Source organism: Trachypithecus francoisi, unplaced genomic scaffold, assembly GCF_009764315.1.
Source record: "Trachypithecus francoisi isolate TF-2019V2 unplaced genomic scaffold, Tfra_2.0 Lachesis_group2, whole genome shotgun sequence".
In the NCBI taxonomy this organism is placed as follows: Eukaryota; Metazoa; Chordata; class Mammalia; order Primates; family Cercopithecidae; genus Trachypithecus; species Trachypithecus francoisi.
Window position 1 is genome coordinate 114,083,663 of NW_022681465.1, and position 13,288 is coordinate 114,096,950.

At 39.9% G+C, this 13,288-nt stretch overlaps 1 protein-coding gene across 1 annotated transcript; it reads left to right on the plus strand.

The window, feature by feature from the left end:
* Positions 1 to 5,460: 5,460 nt before the first annotated feature.
* On the plus strand, positions 5,461 to 12,962 carry LOC117065396 (junction-mediating and -regulatory protein-like). Its single transcript, XM_033180179.1, has 3 exons — positions 5,461 to 5,827; positions 6,183 to 6,370; positions 12,132 to 12,962. The coding sequence occupies exons 1-3, from the start codon at positions 5,656 to 5,658 to the stop codon at positions 12,294 to 12,296; spliced, it is 525 nt and encodes a 174-aa protein (XP_033036070.1). The 5' UTR covers positions 5,461 to 5,655; the 3' UTR covers positions 12,297 to 12,962.
* The last annotated feature ends 326 nt before the right edge of the window (positions 12,963 to 13,288 follow it).

Below are 13,288 nucleotides of genomic sequence, written 5' to 3' on the forward strand. Positions count from 1 at the left end.
TATAATTCCTTGATAATTTCTGTGAACATACATGATCTGCTAGAATATTGAGCTGAATACATAATAGTCTTAAAGATTAGCTACTTATTTTTGTCTTTCTCCTACAAGCATATAGCTAAATTATGATTAAGGTTATATTCCCCTCTTTCAGTTTTAATTCATCAGGTATTTATTGAGCATTGATTATATACCATGGTGGATTTGAGCTTAGGATTTGGACAGTACTGTCCAGCAGAACGCCCTGTAATCGTGGAAATGTTCTATGTTTACTCTCTCCAGTAGGGTAGTTTTCAGCAATATGTGGCTAATGAGCTTTTGAAATGAGGCTTATGCAACGGAGGAACAGCATTTTAAATTAAATTTAACCACATGTGGCTTGTGGCTACCTTACTGAACAGAGCACCTCTGTAGATCTCAGTTCTGCAAACTTAACTCCTTATGAAAGCTTCAGTGAGTTCCTTAACCTATGAAATGTGAATATTGTATACCTTCTAGGGGTGTTACGATTTCATGAGTTAATGCATATAAAGCATTTGCTGTAGCACTTGACATAGAGTAAGACCTGGATAAATATTAGTGATTATTACTTTAATTCTATGTTATGTTTTGTGCCAGTATCACAGAAGGGAATACAGAGAAGAAAAAGATACATAATTTCCATGCCTAAGATGTTTACTTGCCTCAACCAACATTTCAGGGTTCAGTAATACAGAGAAGAAAAAGATACATAATTTCCATGCCTAAGATGTTTACTTGCCTCAACCAACATTTCAGGGTTCAGTAATACAGAGAAGAAAAAGATACATAATTTCCATGCTTAAGATGTTCACTTGCCTCAACCAACATTTCAGGGTTCACAAAGCGTGCAGTTGACTAGGTGATGTGGCATTTTGTATGGGCCTTGCCAGAAAGTTCTAATAGTAAGAAGCTGTGATGTGGTAGACACAGCCTGAGTCTGAGCTGAGGTGGGGTTTTTGAGGTCTTTGTCTAGGCAAGGAGATCGGTTTTTAGTTTTCATTTTATTTGTCAATAAGTAGATTATTCCATAGGTGCACACTATGTGTTTCAAAGAGTCTAAATACAAAAAGGTAGGTTCCACTGTAAAGGCCTTAGTTTATATTAAATTCTGTTTTCACCATATAAATTCTGTTTTGGCAGCAGTTAGAGAAAAGTTTAAAATGTTTTAGTCCCTGTCCTTAGTGCTTTATGTATATTATCTTGTTAAATTCTCAAACATAACCTTTTATGCTATAAGCCCAAAACCATTATCTGAATTCCCTGAAGACAGATATATTTCAGAATCCTAGGGTTTTTTTTAGATTTTAGAAAGGTAAGATAGAGCATATAACTTCAGACAAGTGTTATTAATCCACTAATGAAACACATGGTCACATTAAATGGAATAAGGATTAAAAATAGTTTATGAAAAATTCACATCATGTTTTTCCACAAATGGATTGTGAGATTTGGTTTGGCATTAAATTATGGGAATTTTCAGTTTTCCAGGATTTCTGACATGTGGAATTCAAATAATTCTGTCAACTTGTGTTACCCTTATTTGTGCATTTGTTACTGGTGAAACCTGTATTTATACTTGGGCTTGTCTTATGTTCGTTCTTTCTACATAATACGGCTAGGTTTAATTGAAAACTTGCCCTTAATGTCATTCCCCTTATGCTGTCCAAGGATTTTATGACCCTTTAAAAAGAAGATAGAGCCTTGCCCTGTCCCCAAAGCTGGAGTGCAGTGGCACAATCATAGCTCACCGCAAGCTCAAACTCCTGGGGCTCAGAGCCCCTACTGTCTCAGCCTCCTAAGTCACTAGGATTACAGGCACATGCCACTATGCCTGGCTGTGACTTATTTTCAAACCCTCATTTCATTTCTTGACTGCATATTTTCTGTAACTCAAACAGTGGTGGATGCTTAGTATTTTTCAAATGAATGATTCAGTCCACAGGTAGCTTTTTTAATAGTCCTCGAATGTCTTTGGAATTTTCTAGCACGGTAGGGTGAAAGGCACAACAAGGGCATAATTCATTTGCATAGTTTGCAAAAAGTGCCACCAGTCAAAATAGGTATACATGAAAACTACTTTATCATTATTACACATGGTGAGAATGATTGTGGAGTCAGCAGGGTATGTTGTACTTACCTGGATGTATGGACATGAATTGGTACTTCATCCCCTTACTAGATTTACTGTAAAACAGTAACAATAACACTTTGATATTTTTCCTTATTTTTTGGCTGATAATCCCTAATTTTTTCTAGTGGAAGGTGCACTCTCGTAGGAATCAGGAGAATTGAGTCTAGCTCAAACTTTGCTAGTCATTACCTGGATCACATTGGGAGGTTACAATTTGGTTTGGGGTACTGATATCCTGATACTTGAAGTATGTTTAGGAGAGTAAAAGTTGAGCTATTTTAAGGTAGCCAATTTTTCCTTTGAGTATTTAAACTACTTTCAGGGCTTCTTTCTTCTTGCCCAGGGAAGCACTCCTCTCGGGTATAAAAAAGACACCGCATTGTGGCACCCACCTTCCCTGCACTGCTCCATTATCTGGAATTAGTTCTCTTTTCACTCTGGTTTCTGTTCCCCTTAGTTCTGTGGCTGTCAGCTGAGGACAGGAAAACTCAGTCTGGAAATTTCAGATGTTAAAACAGGAAATTTGGAGCAGGGCGCCTATTCCATACCTCTTCATTTCTTATACTAAGGATTTTGCCTCCACGTTGAAGATTAGATAGACCTCAGAGTATTATTTTGCCCTCACAGATTCCTCTGAGTCATAGCACCCTTTCTCCTTTGCTGATCTCATAAAAGCCCTGTATGTTCTGGTTCTACAACCCTTTAGCTTTTCCCAAAGTCCACCACTGACCTATTGTTTGTCCTTTCAGAGGTTGGAATTTAACAGACTCCTTCACTGCTTGTCTGCCTCTGATGAGGTTTTGATTGTCTTTAGACCACAGCCCTTGGCAAATCCACCTCTGGACTCTTGGTCTAGAAAGAACTCACGGAACCAAAAAATTGAGGGTGAGGTCACTTCTTGTAAGAGAATACCCACTTCCTTTCTCAGTTTGATTTTTGATATTGAGTGTGTCCTAGTAGCATTGTGCTTCTCAAGTGCTTTTAAAGTACACTGGCCCTGGGCTGCAGTCAAAGTACTGTTCTCTTTGTGGTTGACACAGCTGATAGTGTAAAAGCATGTCACTGGGGGACTTTCAACCTTTTTCCTTAGCAAAGAGATTGGACAGGAGAGAGAAATTTACAGAGTGCTAGGGGAAGAACTTAGCAGAACATCATGCGCGTAGCAGAAAATGGTCACTTATTTGGGTAAAACCAGAGTAATGAAAATGAACTAACAGCCGGAATCTGAACAGTATCACTGGAAAGTAATCTTAGATTAAGGTTTTTAGACTGGTTTACACTAAGGTTTTAACCTAACGATTCCCCACTTGAGAATAAAACCTTCTAACATTAGATATCTTACCTGTTCGTATGCTGTGGTTATAGAGAGTGTGGGCGCAGATATTGGAACAATGTATATCCTACAGCTGTGTTTCCAGAGCTGGGCAAGAGCCCCAACACAGTATGAAAAGGGATGTTTATCATCTAAAGTGGCAAGTCCACGAGTCTCAGGGCAGACACTATTCCTTGGTTATTTGATGACTTAGGACAAAAACAAGAGTTCATATTGTTCACATTCCTCTCTCTAGCCGCTATAATTAAACCCACTTTGGTGGTGTTATATTCATTGTCACCCATAAAATATTCCCTAACGCAGCAGGATCATTCACAGTCTTACACTTAGATAATCTATTAAGTATCCGTTTATAAAATACTCATAAAACAAAGTACCACTGTATTTAATTCACCTGGTTATTTTTCAGTTTTTACCACTGCACATTTAGACTGGAGCCTAACCATTGCTTTTCAGTTCAAAATTCTTGTGAAAGGGATTTGAAATTATATTTTAAGAAAAAAAATTCTAGTTATTGGGTAAGACTGTGTAGATACCTAGACTGTAAAGCAAAAGCTGGAATTTTCTTTAAAACATATTCTTTTTATATGCTGACAGATTTTACCAACCTCACCAGACAAAAGGGATCATTTAGGAAAACAAGAATTCACTGTCTTTTTCCCTGTGGGTTGTCCCTGACAGTCAAGTATTTCTTTGGTATTCTGGGACCCCAGTGATGTCTCACATGACCTCGTAAACAATAATCTTAATAATTTTTCCTTTTGTTCCTCCTGTGTCCTCCTTTGAAGGTCACTCCTTGGGAAACCACTTGAATCCAGGGCTCCTCACCATTGCTCTGTTGGCTCTGAGGGCACACTGATGCCCATGTCGGGGCTTTCCTGGAGCTTCTAAGCATGAACCTTTAAACTACCAAAGCAGTGGTGCTGTGTTCTTGGGAGAATGCTTACTGTCTCTAGAGAACTAGGCTTGTCCTTCACACCTCACTGACTCCTGAAAAGCCATTCCTTTGGCTTCTTTTATCTGCCTTTCTCCATAGAGCCAAATAGAAAGCCATAGAAATAGTAGGGTTAGGAACCTGTTACCTAAAGTACACTTTCCCCTTGGTGGTTTCATTCAGATTCGTGTCAAAAATTTTCCCTCTCCAGGACCAAGAACCGACCAACCAAGCAAACCTCACAGAAGACCATCCACCACTTTATGAGCCATGCCCAGAAATTTCTGGATCTCACTTTAAGTTCAGCTTAGGATGCTGATTACATTTATCTAAAGTGATACCTTACGGATTGCAAGCATTTCTGTCTAAAGCAATTGTCTTCTGCTGTTCCACTCACGTATTCTCACCTCACTCTACAGTCAACAGATCCCAGAACCCAGCCAGTCTGTGACCATGAAACAAAGCAAAACCCCAGAAATGTGGCATTAACCAGCTTTTACCATTCTTGTAAATATCTGAGAATGGCCCCATCATTTTCATATATCTCTATGAAAAGAGCAACTACATAACTTAGCATCCACTTTTGAGAGGGAAAGCATTTATATCCAGATGATACATGTATTATCACCATAAATATCCATAAGTATAACATAAATATTAAAACCTTATTTTTACCTTATTTGCCTACTTCCACCATATAATGACTTGATTATTAATGTTTTATATATATATATATATATATATATATTTTTTTTTTTTTTTTTTTTTTTTTTTTTTTTAAAGTCTAGAGTCCATGCCTACAAGTTTCTTTCTTTTTTTTTTTTTGAGACGGAGTCTCGCTCTGTCGCCCCAGGCTGGAGTGCAGTGGCCAGATCTCAGCTCACTGCAAGCTCCGCCTCCCGGGTTTACGCCATTCTCCTGCCTCAGCCTCCCGAGTAGCTGGGACTACAGGCGCCTGCCACCTCACCTGGCTAGTTTTTTGTATTTTTTAGTAGAGACGGGGCTTCACCGTGTTAGCCAGGATGATCTCGATCTCCTGACCTCGTGATCCACCCGTCTCGGCCTCCCAAAGTGCTGGGATTACAGGCTTGAGCCACCGCGCCTGGCCTGCCTACAAGTTTCTTTCTGAGAGCAGTTACTTAGTAGGTTTATGCTATCTGATTAGTATTAATTTTTAATACTAACTTGATTTTTTTTTCTTGTCCCCACCAGCTAGAAATATTTTAATTTGTATTTTCAATGCAGATGCAGAGTTTGCGGGGTGGTACAGAAGCCATAGCCCGATTGGATCAGTTAGAAGCTGACTATTATGACCTGCAACTTCAGTTGTATGAAGTACAGTTTGAAATCTTGAAGTGTGAAGAGTTACTATTGACAGCGCAACTAGAAAGCATCAAAAGACTTATATCAGGTATGGCGTGCATTTAACCACTTAAGTTCACAAAAGATTGAATATGTGAGAAAATACATATGGACACCAGGTGTGTTTCTTCTGTTAAGACATTTAAAGAATTGTTTTCTATAGGGATAGTGTTGGAGGGGTGATTTCGAGCATTTATTGAGCACTTACTGTTTACCAGATACTGCTGAACACTTTGCATACATTCACTCTATGAGGTGTATTAAATAATCACCATTTACAAAGAAGCTTAAGAGGTAGTGGCTTTGCCTGAGGTTACAGAGCCAGTAATGAGATTAGAACCCTGTTCTGTCCAAACCCTAGCCCATATTCTTTACCACTACTCTTTTTTGCTGTTCTATAACAGAAAAAAGAGATGAAGTGGTGTACTATGACACTTACGAAAGCATGGAGGCAATGCTGGAGAAGGAAGAGATGGCAGCATCTGCATACTTACAGAGAGAAGAGCTGCAGAAACTTCAGCAGAAAGCACGCCAGCTGGAAGCAAGACGTGGACGGGTTTCCGCCAAGAAATCCTACCTCAGAAATAAAAAGGTATTTAAATATTGCTTTTGTTCATTATTTATTCTTTTATCCATATCTACTATTCTCATCTGTTTTGTCCTTAAAACGTGCATATGTTTTAAAACTAAGCGCAATCTCTTATCAGGGCTCAATGCATTTATAGTGCTCTGAGAATTGCCCTCTTAAACACATTGGAACAGCCAATAGTGTTCTCTTTACCTCAAGAAACACTAACACTGACTCTGCTAAAGGGCACGACTACAGGATCCCTAATAATGCGATTCCTGGCTCCCTTTTTGTTTAAGGAGGCCCAGGGATGTTTTTTACAAGCTGTAATTCTGACCTTAATCTTAAAGGAGTTTTATAGATTGTTATTTCTTTATTTAACTTTGATTACATTTCAAAATGTTTGATTCTTGGTATTTGGAATAGCTCATTTTGTGTAAATGTGATTCTTCCTGTGTCTTAAAAAATGTTTTGCACTCTAGTCCAGATGTTAACTATCATGGAGCTGTTTCTAGTCACTGTAAGTGCAGAGTTGAACTCTGGAACTAGCTCTCCAACCTAGACCAAACTGATGACTGTGTGGTACTGATTTGCTTTAAGCTCAAATATTATAAAATATGCCATGTTCTCTGAGAACCCACCTTCCTGCTCTTCACTGCATTCCAAGACTACCACTTCCTTATTCCACGGCTACCACTTCCTTATTCCACAGAAAATCAATACCTTTGCTTTTTGAAATAGATAGCTCTTGCACATTAAAGAAACTCAGGCAGACATGTCTCCATAGTAAGTCAGGAACCCAGGACCTTCTATCACATTGTCCATCAACAGAACAGTTACCTTGCCATCCAGAGCCATGACTTTCACATAATTATGTGCCTTTGCACATAATTTCCCCGTGATAATGGTAATTGAAACCCACTGCTGTATCAGCCCTAGTTGTGAGCTTCATTTCATGTTCCAGTCTGCACCAACCAGGTAAACATTGCAGGCTGAGCATGGTGGCTCATGCCTGTAATCTCAGCACTTTGGGAGGCTGGGACGGGTGGATCACCTGAGGTCAGGAGTTCGAGACCAGCCAACATGGTGAAACCCCATCTCTACTAAAAATACAAAAAATTAGCGAGGCATGGTGGCATGCGCCTGTAATCCCAGCTACTTGGGAGGCTGAGGCAGGAGAATCACTTGAACCCAGGAGACAGAGGTTGCAGTGAGCTGAGATGGCACCATTGCACTCCAGTCTGGGCAACAAGAGTGAAACTCCATCTAAGGCCGGGCGCGGTGGCTCAAGCCTGTAATCCCAGCACTTTGGGAGGCCGAGGCGGGCGGATCACGAGGTCAGGAGATCGAGACCATCCTGGCTAACACGGTGAAACCCCGTCTCTACTAAAAACTACAAAAAACTAGCCGGGCGAGGTAGCAGCGCCTGTAGTCCCAGCTACCCGGGAGGCGGAGCTTGCAGTGAGCTGAGATCCGGCCACAGCACTCCAGCCCGGGTGACAGACTGAGACTCCGTCTCAAAAAAAAAAAAAAAAAAAAAAGAAACTCCATCTAAAATAAAAAAAATTGCAAATTGCAGTGATTTCAGCAGGTCCTATAGAACAGTTTTAGGGGAGAATGAAAAGTAAATAAGATTTTAGAAGAGCACACTTTTTAGGAATATTAGTAGTATTTTATATATTACTTTTAGGTGTATAATGCAGTACTTTTGAGATTCGGAATTTGCAAACCTGCAAGTTTTTGAAAATGCTATGCAATTCAGACTTAATTGAAAGTCTGATTTCATTTTAATTCACCAGTATGCTAGGCACATTGTTAGACTTAGGATACAAAGATGAGCATAGCATAGTCCCTCCTCCTCCCAGTCTTGTAGAGAAGGCAAACCAGGTGAACAGATGAGTGTTCTGCTGGCCAAAAACAGAGCCAGAGCAGGGAGTGAGGAAAGGCTTCTCTGAAGAGATGACACTTGTATTGGCTTTTAACATCTGAATAAAAATTGGCCAGATTGATGGTGTTGGGGTAATTACAAGCAGGACAGAATAGTGCTTAGCAAAAACACTGAAGTGGAAAACAGGATGGTTTGTCAGAGCATTCTACATTGTAAGACATGCTGCAGGGCAGGGACCAGGTTACAGGAAATTTTACATACCACATTAACAAGCCTGAGCTTTGTCTGTAGTATAAGTTAAGCATAGGGGTAATATGAACAGATTCACATTTTAGCAAGATAAGGCAACATGAAAAATAGGTTAGAGGGAGAAGACATGGAAAGGTTCTGATTGGAAGGTGTCATTATCCTCCACCTCAATAACGTTGAGAGGTTAAGACTATGAAGTAAGTGAGTACCTGTGCAGGCTAAGAAATGGACAGATCTTGAACTGTCTAGATCTGACACTTTGCAGAAAAAGTTAGTAGGATTTAGTGATGTGGTGAAGGAGGGAGGAAGAGCCATTCTCTATCAGCTATCTGGTTTCTGGATTGGGCATTGAGATAGATGGTGGTGTCACCAACCAAGATGGAAAACCCAGAGGAGGAGCACATATGGGTGGGAGGTGATGAGCTGAGTTTTAGACTTGCATATAAGAGGTCTTGGGCATCCAGGTAGAGATGGCTGTAAAACAGTTGAGACAATTGGGCACCTGGGTCTTATAAGAGTGTATGAGATGGTCTCAGAAGAACACAGTGAGCAGGTGATTTTTAAAAATATTTTACTTAGTTTTTATAGAGACAGGAGCTCACTATGTTGCCCAGGCTGGTCTCAAACTCCTGAGCTCAAGCAATCCTCAGCCTCCCAAAGTGCTGGGATTGCAGGTGTGAGCCACTGTGCCCAGCCTGAGAAGGATATTCTTAGGAATGATGGGGTGGAGGTGGGAGGCTGATAGGAGAGAGCAAGGGAAGGTGGTGGAGCAGGGTAGATACATAGTTTGAGGAAGAAAAACCTTCATTATATTTAATATTTGTAATTCAGGAAGCAAAACGTTCTTGGCTAGGGGTGAGAAAACATTGTAAAGGGCACAGGTCATGAAAGACTGAGCTGCTATGATGTAGTGCAAGGTGAAAGGCTCTAAGGAAAGAACGCTGGGGAACATTTGAGAGTGTGTGCAGAAGAAAGGGATCAAAGAGAAAATAATCGCAGTTGGAAGAAGCAGGAGAGCTTGAAGTCACAGAAGTGAAGATGATGATTCCACACAACCGGGTGGTCAGCAGGCTTAGGTGTTCCAGAAAGGTAAAGGGAGAAAGAAATGACTCCATGACATCTAATATTGGTAGACTGTTGGGGCCTTATGTTGAGAGTTTTGAGAAAAGTTGGGGGCAAGAAGTAGATCTCAGTGGTCTGAGAAAGGAGTGCAGCAGAGGTCTAGAGCAGTGACTGATGGAATAGCAAAGGAAACTGTACAGGTGAGGGGTGAAGAGGAGCAACCTTGGTGACCATGTCCCACAAAGCTGTTGTACTCTTCTAGCAGCATTAAGAGCCTCAGGCTGAACTTAATACCAGCTTAATACCAGCTCTTCCCTTGTTGGTAAGTGTTAGCTCATATCAATTTAATCAGTATTCTTCAGTCTTCATTTCTATGTTAATCTAAATCTGAAGTAGGGAAACCCAGTACTGGAGAATCTCTCCATTTACACTTGTATGCTTGTACCCCAAGCCCAGCAACTGAGGTGGCAGAACTGCAGAGGGAAGGAGGAGTGAAATAAGGAAGGGTGGTGAAAAGATAGGGAATGAGAAACACTAAGTCCTAAAAGAAAAGCTACTGAGAAGATCAAATATACAAGGAAAAACAAATGCCTCCCCATGTAACATAATCCTATATTGCCTCGTTTACATGTTGACATGCCCAAGGGCACTGGCTTCTTGGTTTCTCTGGCACTCATCCTAAGATTGCATACACAGTTCATGTCCTGCCTCACCCCTTGAAAGAGTGGAGATAGGTGGTCTCCAGCTGTGCTGGTAAAGTCAATGCTTTGTGATTAAACATTTCAAGAAGAGTAGCAAAAATAACGATTTTCTTTGTTTTTTATCTTCTTTAATCCTCCCAGTAGTCAAATGAAATCTAGAGCGCTCAGAAAATTAGAATCATTTTCATACTTCACTTGGTGGCAAAACCAGACCTGTGCTATCATGAAGTTATTTATTGTCTTATTTTCACTTTGACAATTCATTTCACTATTATTACTTATTATGGGATATGGTTTCAGATCTTGGATATATATGGTATGTACAACTTACCACCATTCTGTAAATTATCAAAAAACTTTGAATTTCAAAACATGTCTGACCTCTGTTCTAGATAAGGGGTTGTGAACCTGTATCCTCATTTATAAGCAAGGGAACCAACGCTACTAGTAGTGACATAAATCACCTAAGGAAAAGCAGCTAATATGGAGCAGGGGTAAGATTCTGTCCTAGGTCTGTGACACTCAGAGACCTGAGTTACTGTATCACCTTGTCATGATGCTATCTAATGCGCCCTTTGTTTGCTGGATAGATTCTCGCTAGGCAACAGAGTGAACCAGACTGAGTAAAGAACGTGATGTAAAAAATGACATTTTGCTTTAAAATACAGTTTACTGACTTCAAAGGTTATTTTTTGACTTTCTCGGATTCAAAGAGTGATCATTTTAGGCTGAGCATGGTGGCTCACGCCTGTAATCCCAGCACTTTGGGAGGGCAAGGTAGGCGAATCACTTGAGGTCAGGAGTTCAAGAACAACCTGGCCAACATGGTGAAACCCCATTTCTACTAAAAATACAAAAATTAGCCAGGCATGGGAGCCTGAAGTGGGAGAATCTCTTGAACCTGGGAGGCGGAGGTTGCAGTAAGCCAGAGATTATGCCACCGCACTCCAGCCTGGGCAACAGAGTGAGACTCCATCTCAAAAAAAAAAAAAGACAGATCATTTTAGTATTGCTTTGGAATGTTGGAGACTAACCCTTTTATCTGGAAAACTTCTCCAAATCGTTTACTTAGGAAAGGACACAGGGTAATGAAGATTTAGCTTGGTGCTGGTAAAAAGTTGCCAGAATATAGTGCATTATTTTATAAAGTAGTGCATATCTCATAGTTATTGTAAAAATCTTGTTTTATATTGTGATTGGAAAATATATGCTTTTTAAAAATAGTTTCCAAATAATTTTGATAATTTTGACTTTCTAGTCTTCCAAGTCTCTTACAGCTCTTATGTCTGTGACCAAAAGATTCAGATCCCATACTGTTTAAGCCAGTCTGGACAAAAAATTCATGGTCTTTAAATTGTCAGAGAGAGCTTAACAATACATATTTTATATAAGTAAATACTTTGCTATTCTTTTTTGCCCAGACATGTTTAAAGAGTATAATGAAGCCAGGTGCCATGACTCATACCTGTAATCCCAGTAATTCAGGAGGCTGAGGCAAGGGGATTACTTGAGGCTCGGAGTTCAAGACCAGTCTGGGCAACATAGTGAGACCCCGTCTCTCAGAAAAAGTATAATGAGACATGGAATCTTCTAAAAGAGACCTTTTGGGACAACCCCCTTCAGTCCACGTTGCCCCACCTCTCCTTCTTCAAAAAAGAGAAACCAGGTGGTCTATAGAAGGTAACAGTTTAATAGAGGAGTCTTTTTGTAAGATCCTGATTACTTGGCTTTTACAGCTTCAGTAGTCCAGCTAAGAAACAAGAGGTGGTCAGTGTGATACTTTGTTCTGTAGGTGGTATATATTAAGATCAAAACTTAACCTTGGTGTGGTGTTCAGAGTCTTTCAAGTTTCACTTGTATTAAAACATATTTTATGTATTTACAGGAAATATGTATTGCAAAACACAATGAAAAAATCCAACAGCGCACTCGGATTGAAGATGAATATAGAACCCATCACACAGTACAGCTAGTAAGTTTGGACTCGAAAATTTTGAACAAAACTTTATTTTTTACATGTTTTAGAGTGGGTAAAATCTGTAAAGAATGATAAAAAGCTTATAACTGGACGTTAACATTAGTTCAGTTTATATAATGATACGTTTTTAGGCAAAACTGATTGGAGAGTACAGAGTTCCTGTACCCTCAACCCTCACACGTAGCCTCCCCTACTGTAGCATCTCATATACTCCTGTCCCCACATTTGATAGCCTTTCTACTGTCGACATCCCCCAGAGTGGCATATTTGTTAAAATCAGTGAAACATTGGACATCACCATTCCCCAAAGTCTGTTGCTTACATTAGGGTTCTTTCTTGGTGTTCTGTGTTCTGTTGGTTTTGACAGTGTATAGTGACATGGATCTGCTATTATAGTATCGTATGGAATAATTTCACTGCTCAAAAAATCCCTTTGTTCCACTACTCATCCCTCTCTCCCCAAGCCCCTGGCAAACACTGATCTTTTTATAGTCTTCATATTTTGCCTTTACCAATGTATAGTTGGAATGATACAGCATGTAACCTATTCAGTTGGCCTCTTTAACGTAGTAATGTGCATTTAAGGTTGCTCCATGTCATGGCTTGATAGCTCATTTTAGCACCAAATAATGTTCCACTGTGTGGATGTCCCACATTTTGTTTATCCATGAGCCTATTGAAGGACATCTTGGTTGCTTCTAAGCTTTGGCAGCAATTAATAAAGCTGCTATAAACATCCATGGAGGACTTTTTGTGCACGTAAATTTCAGCCAATTTGGGTAAATAACAAGGAGCATGAATGCTGGAGAGTATGGTAAGAGTGTATTTAGTTTTGTGAGAAACTGCAAAACTGTCTTTCATAGTGGCTGTTCCATTTTGAACTCCCACCAGCAATGAATGAGAGTTCAGGTTTTTCCACATCCTCTCTAGCATTTTACTGTTGTCACATTTTTGAATTGTAGCCATTCTGACAGGTGTATAGTGGTATATTTTGGTGTGTGTGGGTGTGTGTATGTTTAAGAGATGGAGTCTTGATAGGTTGCCCAGGTTAGCCTCAAACTCCT

What these genes read in the sequence shown, in the direction of transcription:
- LOC117065396 (XM_033180179.1), top strand. Translation starts at nt 5,656, where the DNA reads ATGCAGATGCAGAGTTTGCGGGGTGGTACAGAAGCCATAGCCCGATTG. An exon ending in CATCAAAAGACTTATATCAG is followed by an intron (nt 5,828 to 6,182) that starts GTATGGCGTGCA and finishes GTTCTATAACAG; the next exon opens with AAAAAAGAGATGAAGTGGTG. An exon ending in CCTACCTCAGAAATAAAAAG is followed by an intron (nt 6,371 to 12,131) that starts GTATTTAAATAT and finishes ATGTATTTACAG; the next exon opens with GAAATATGTATTGCAAAACA.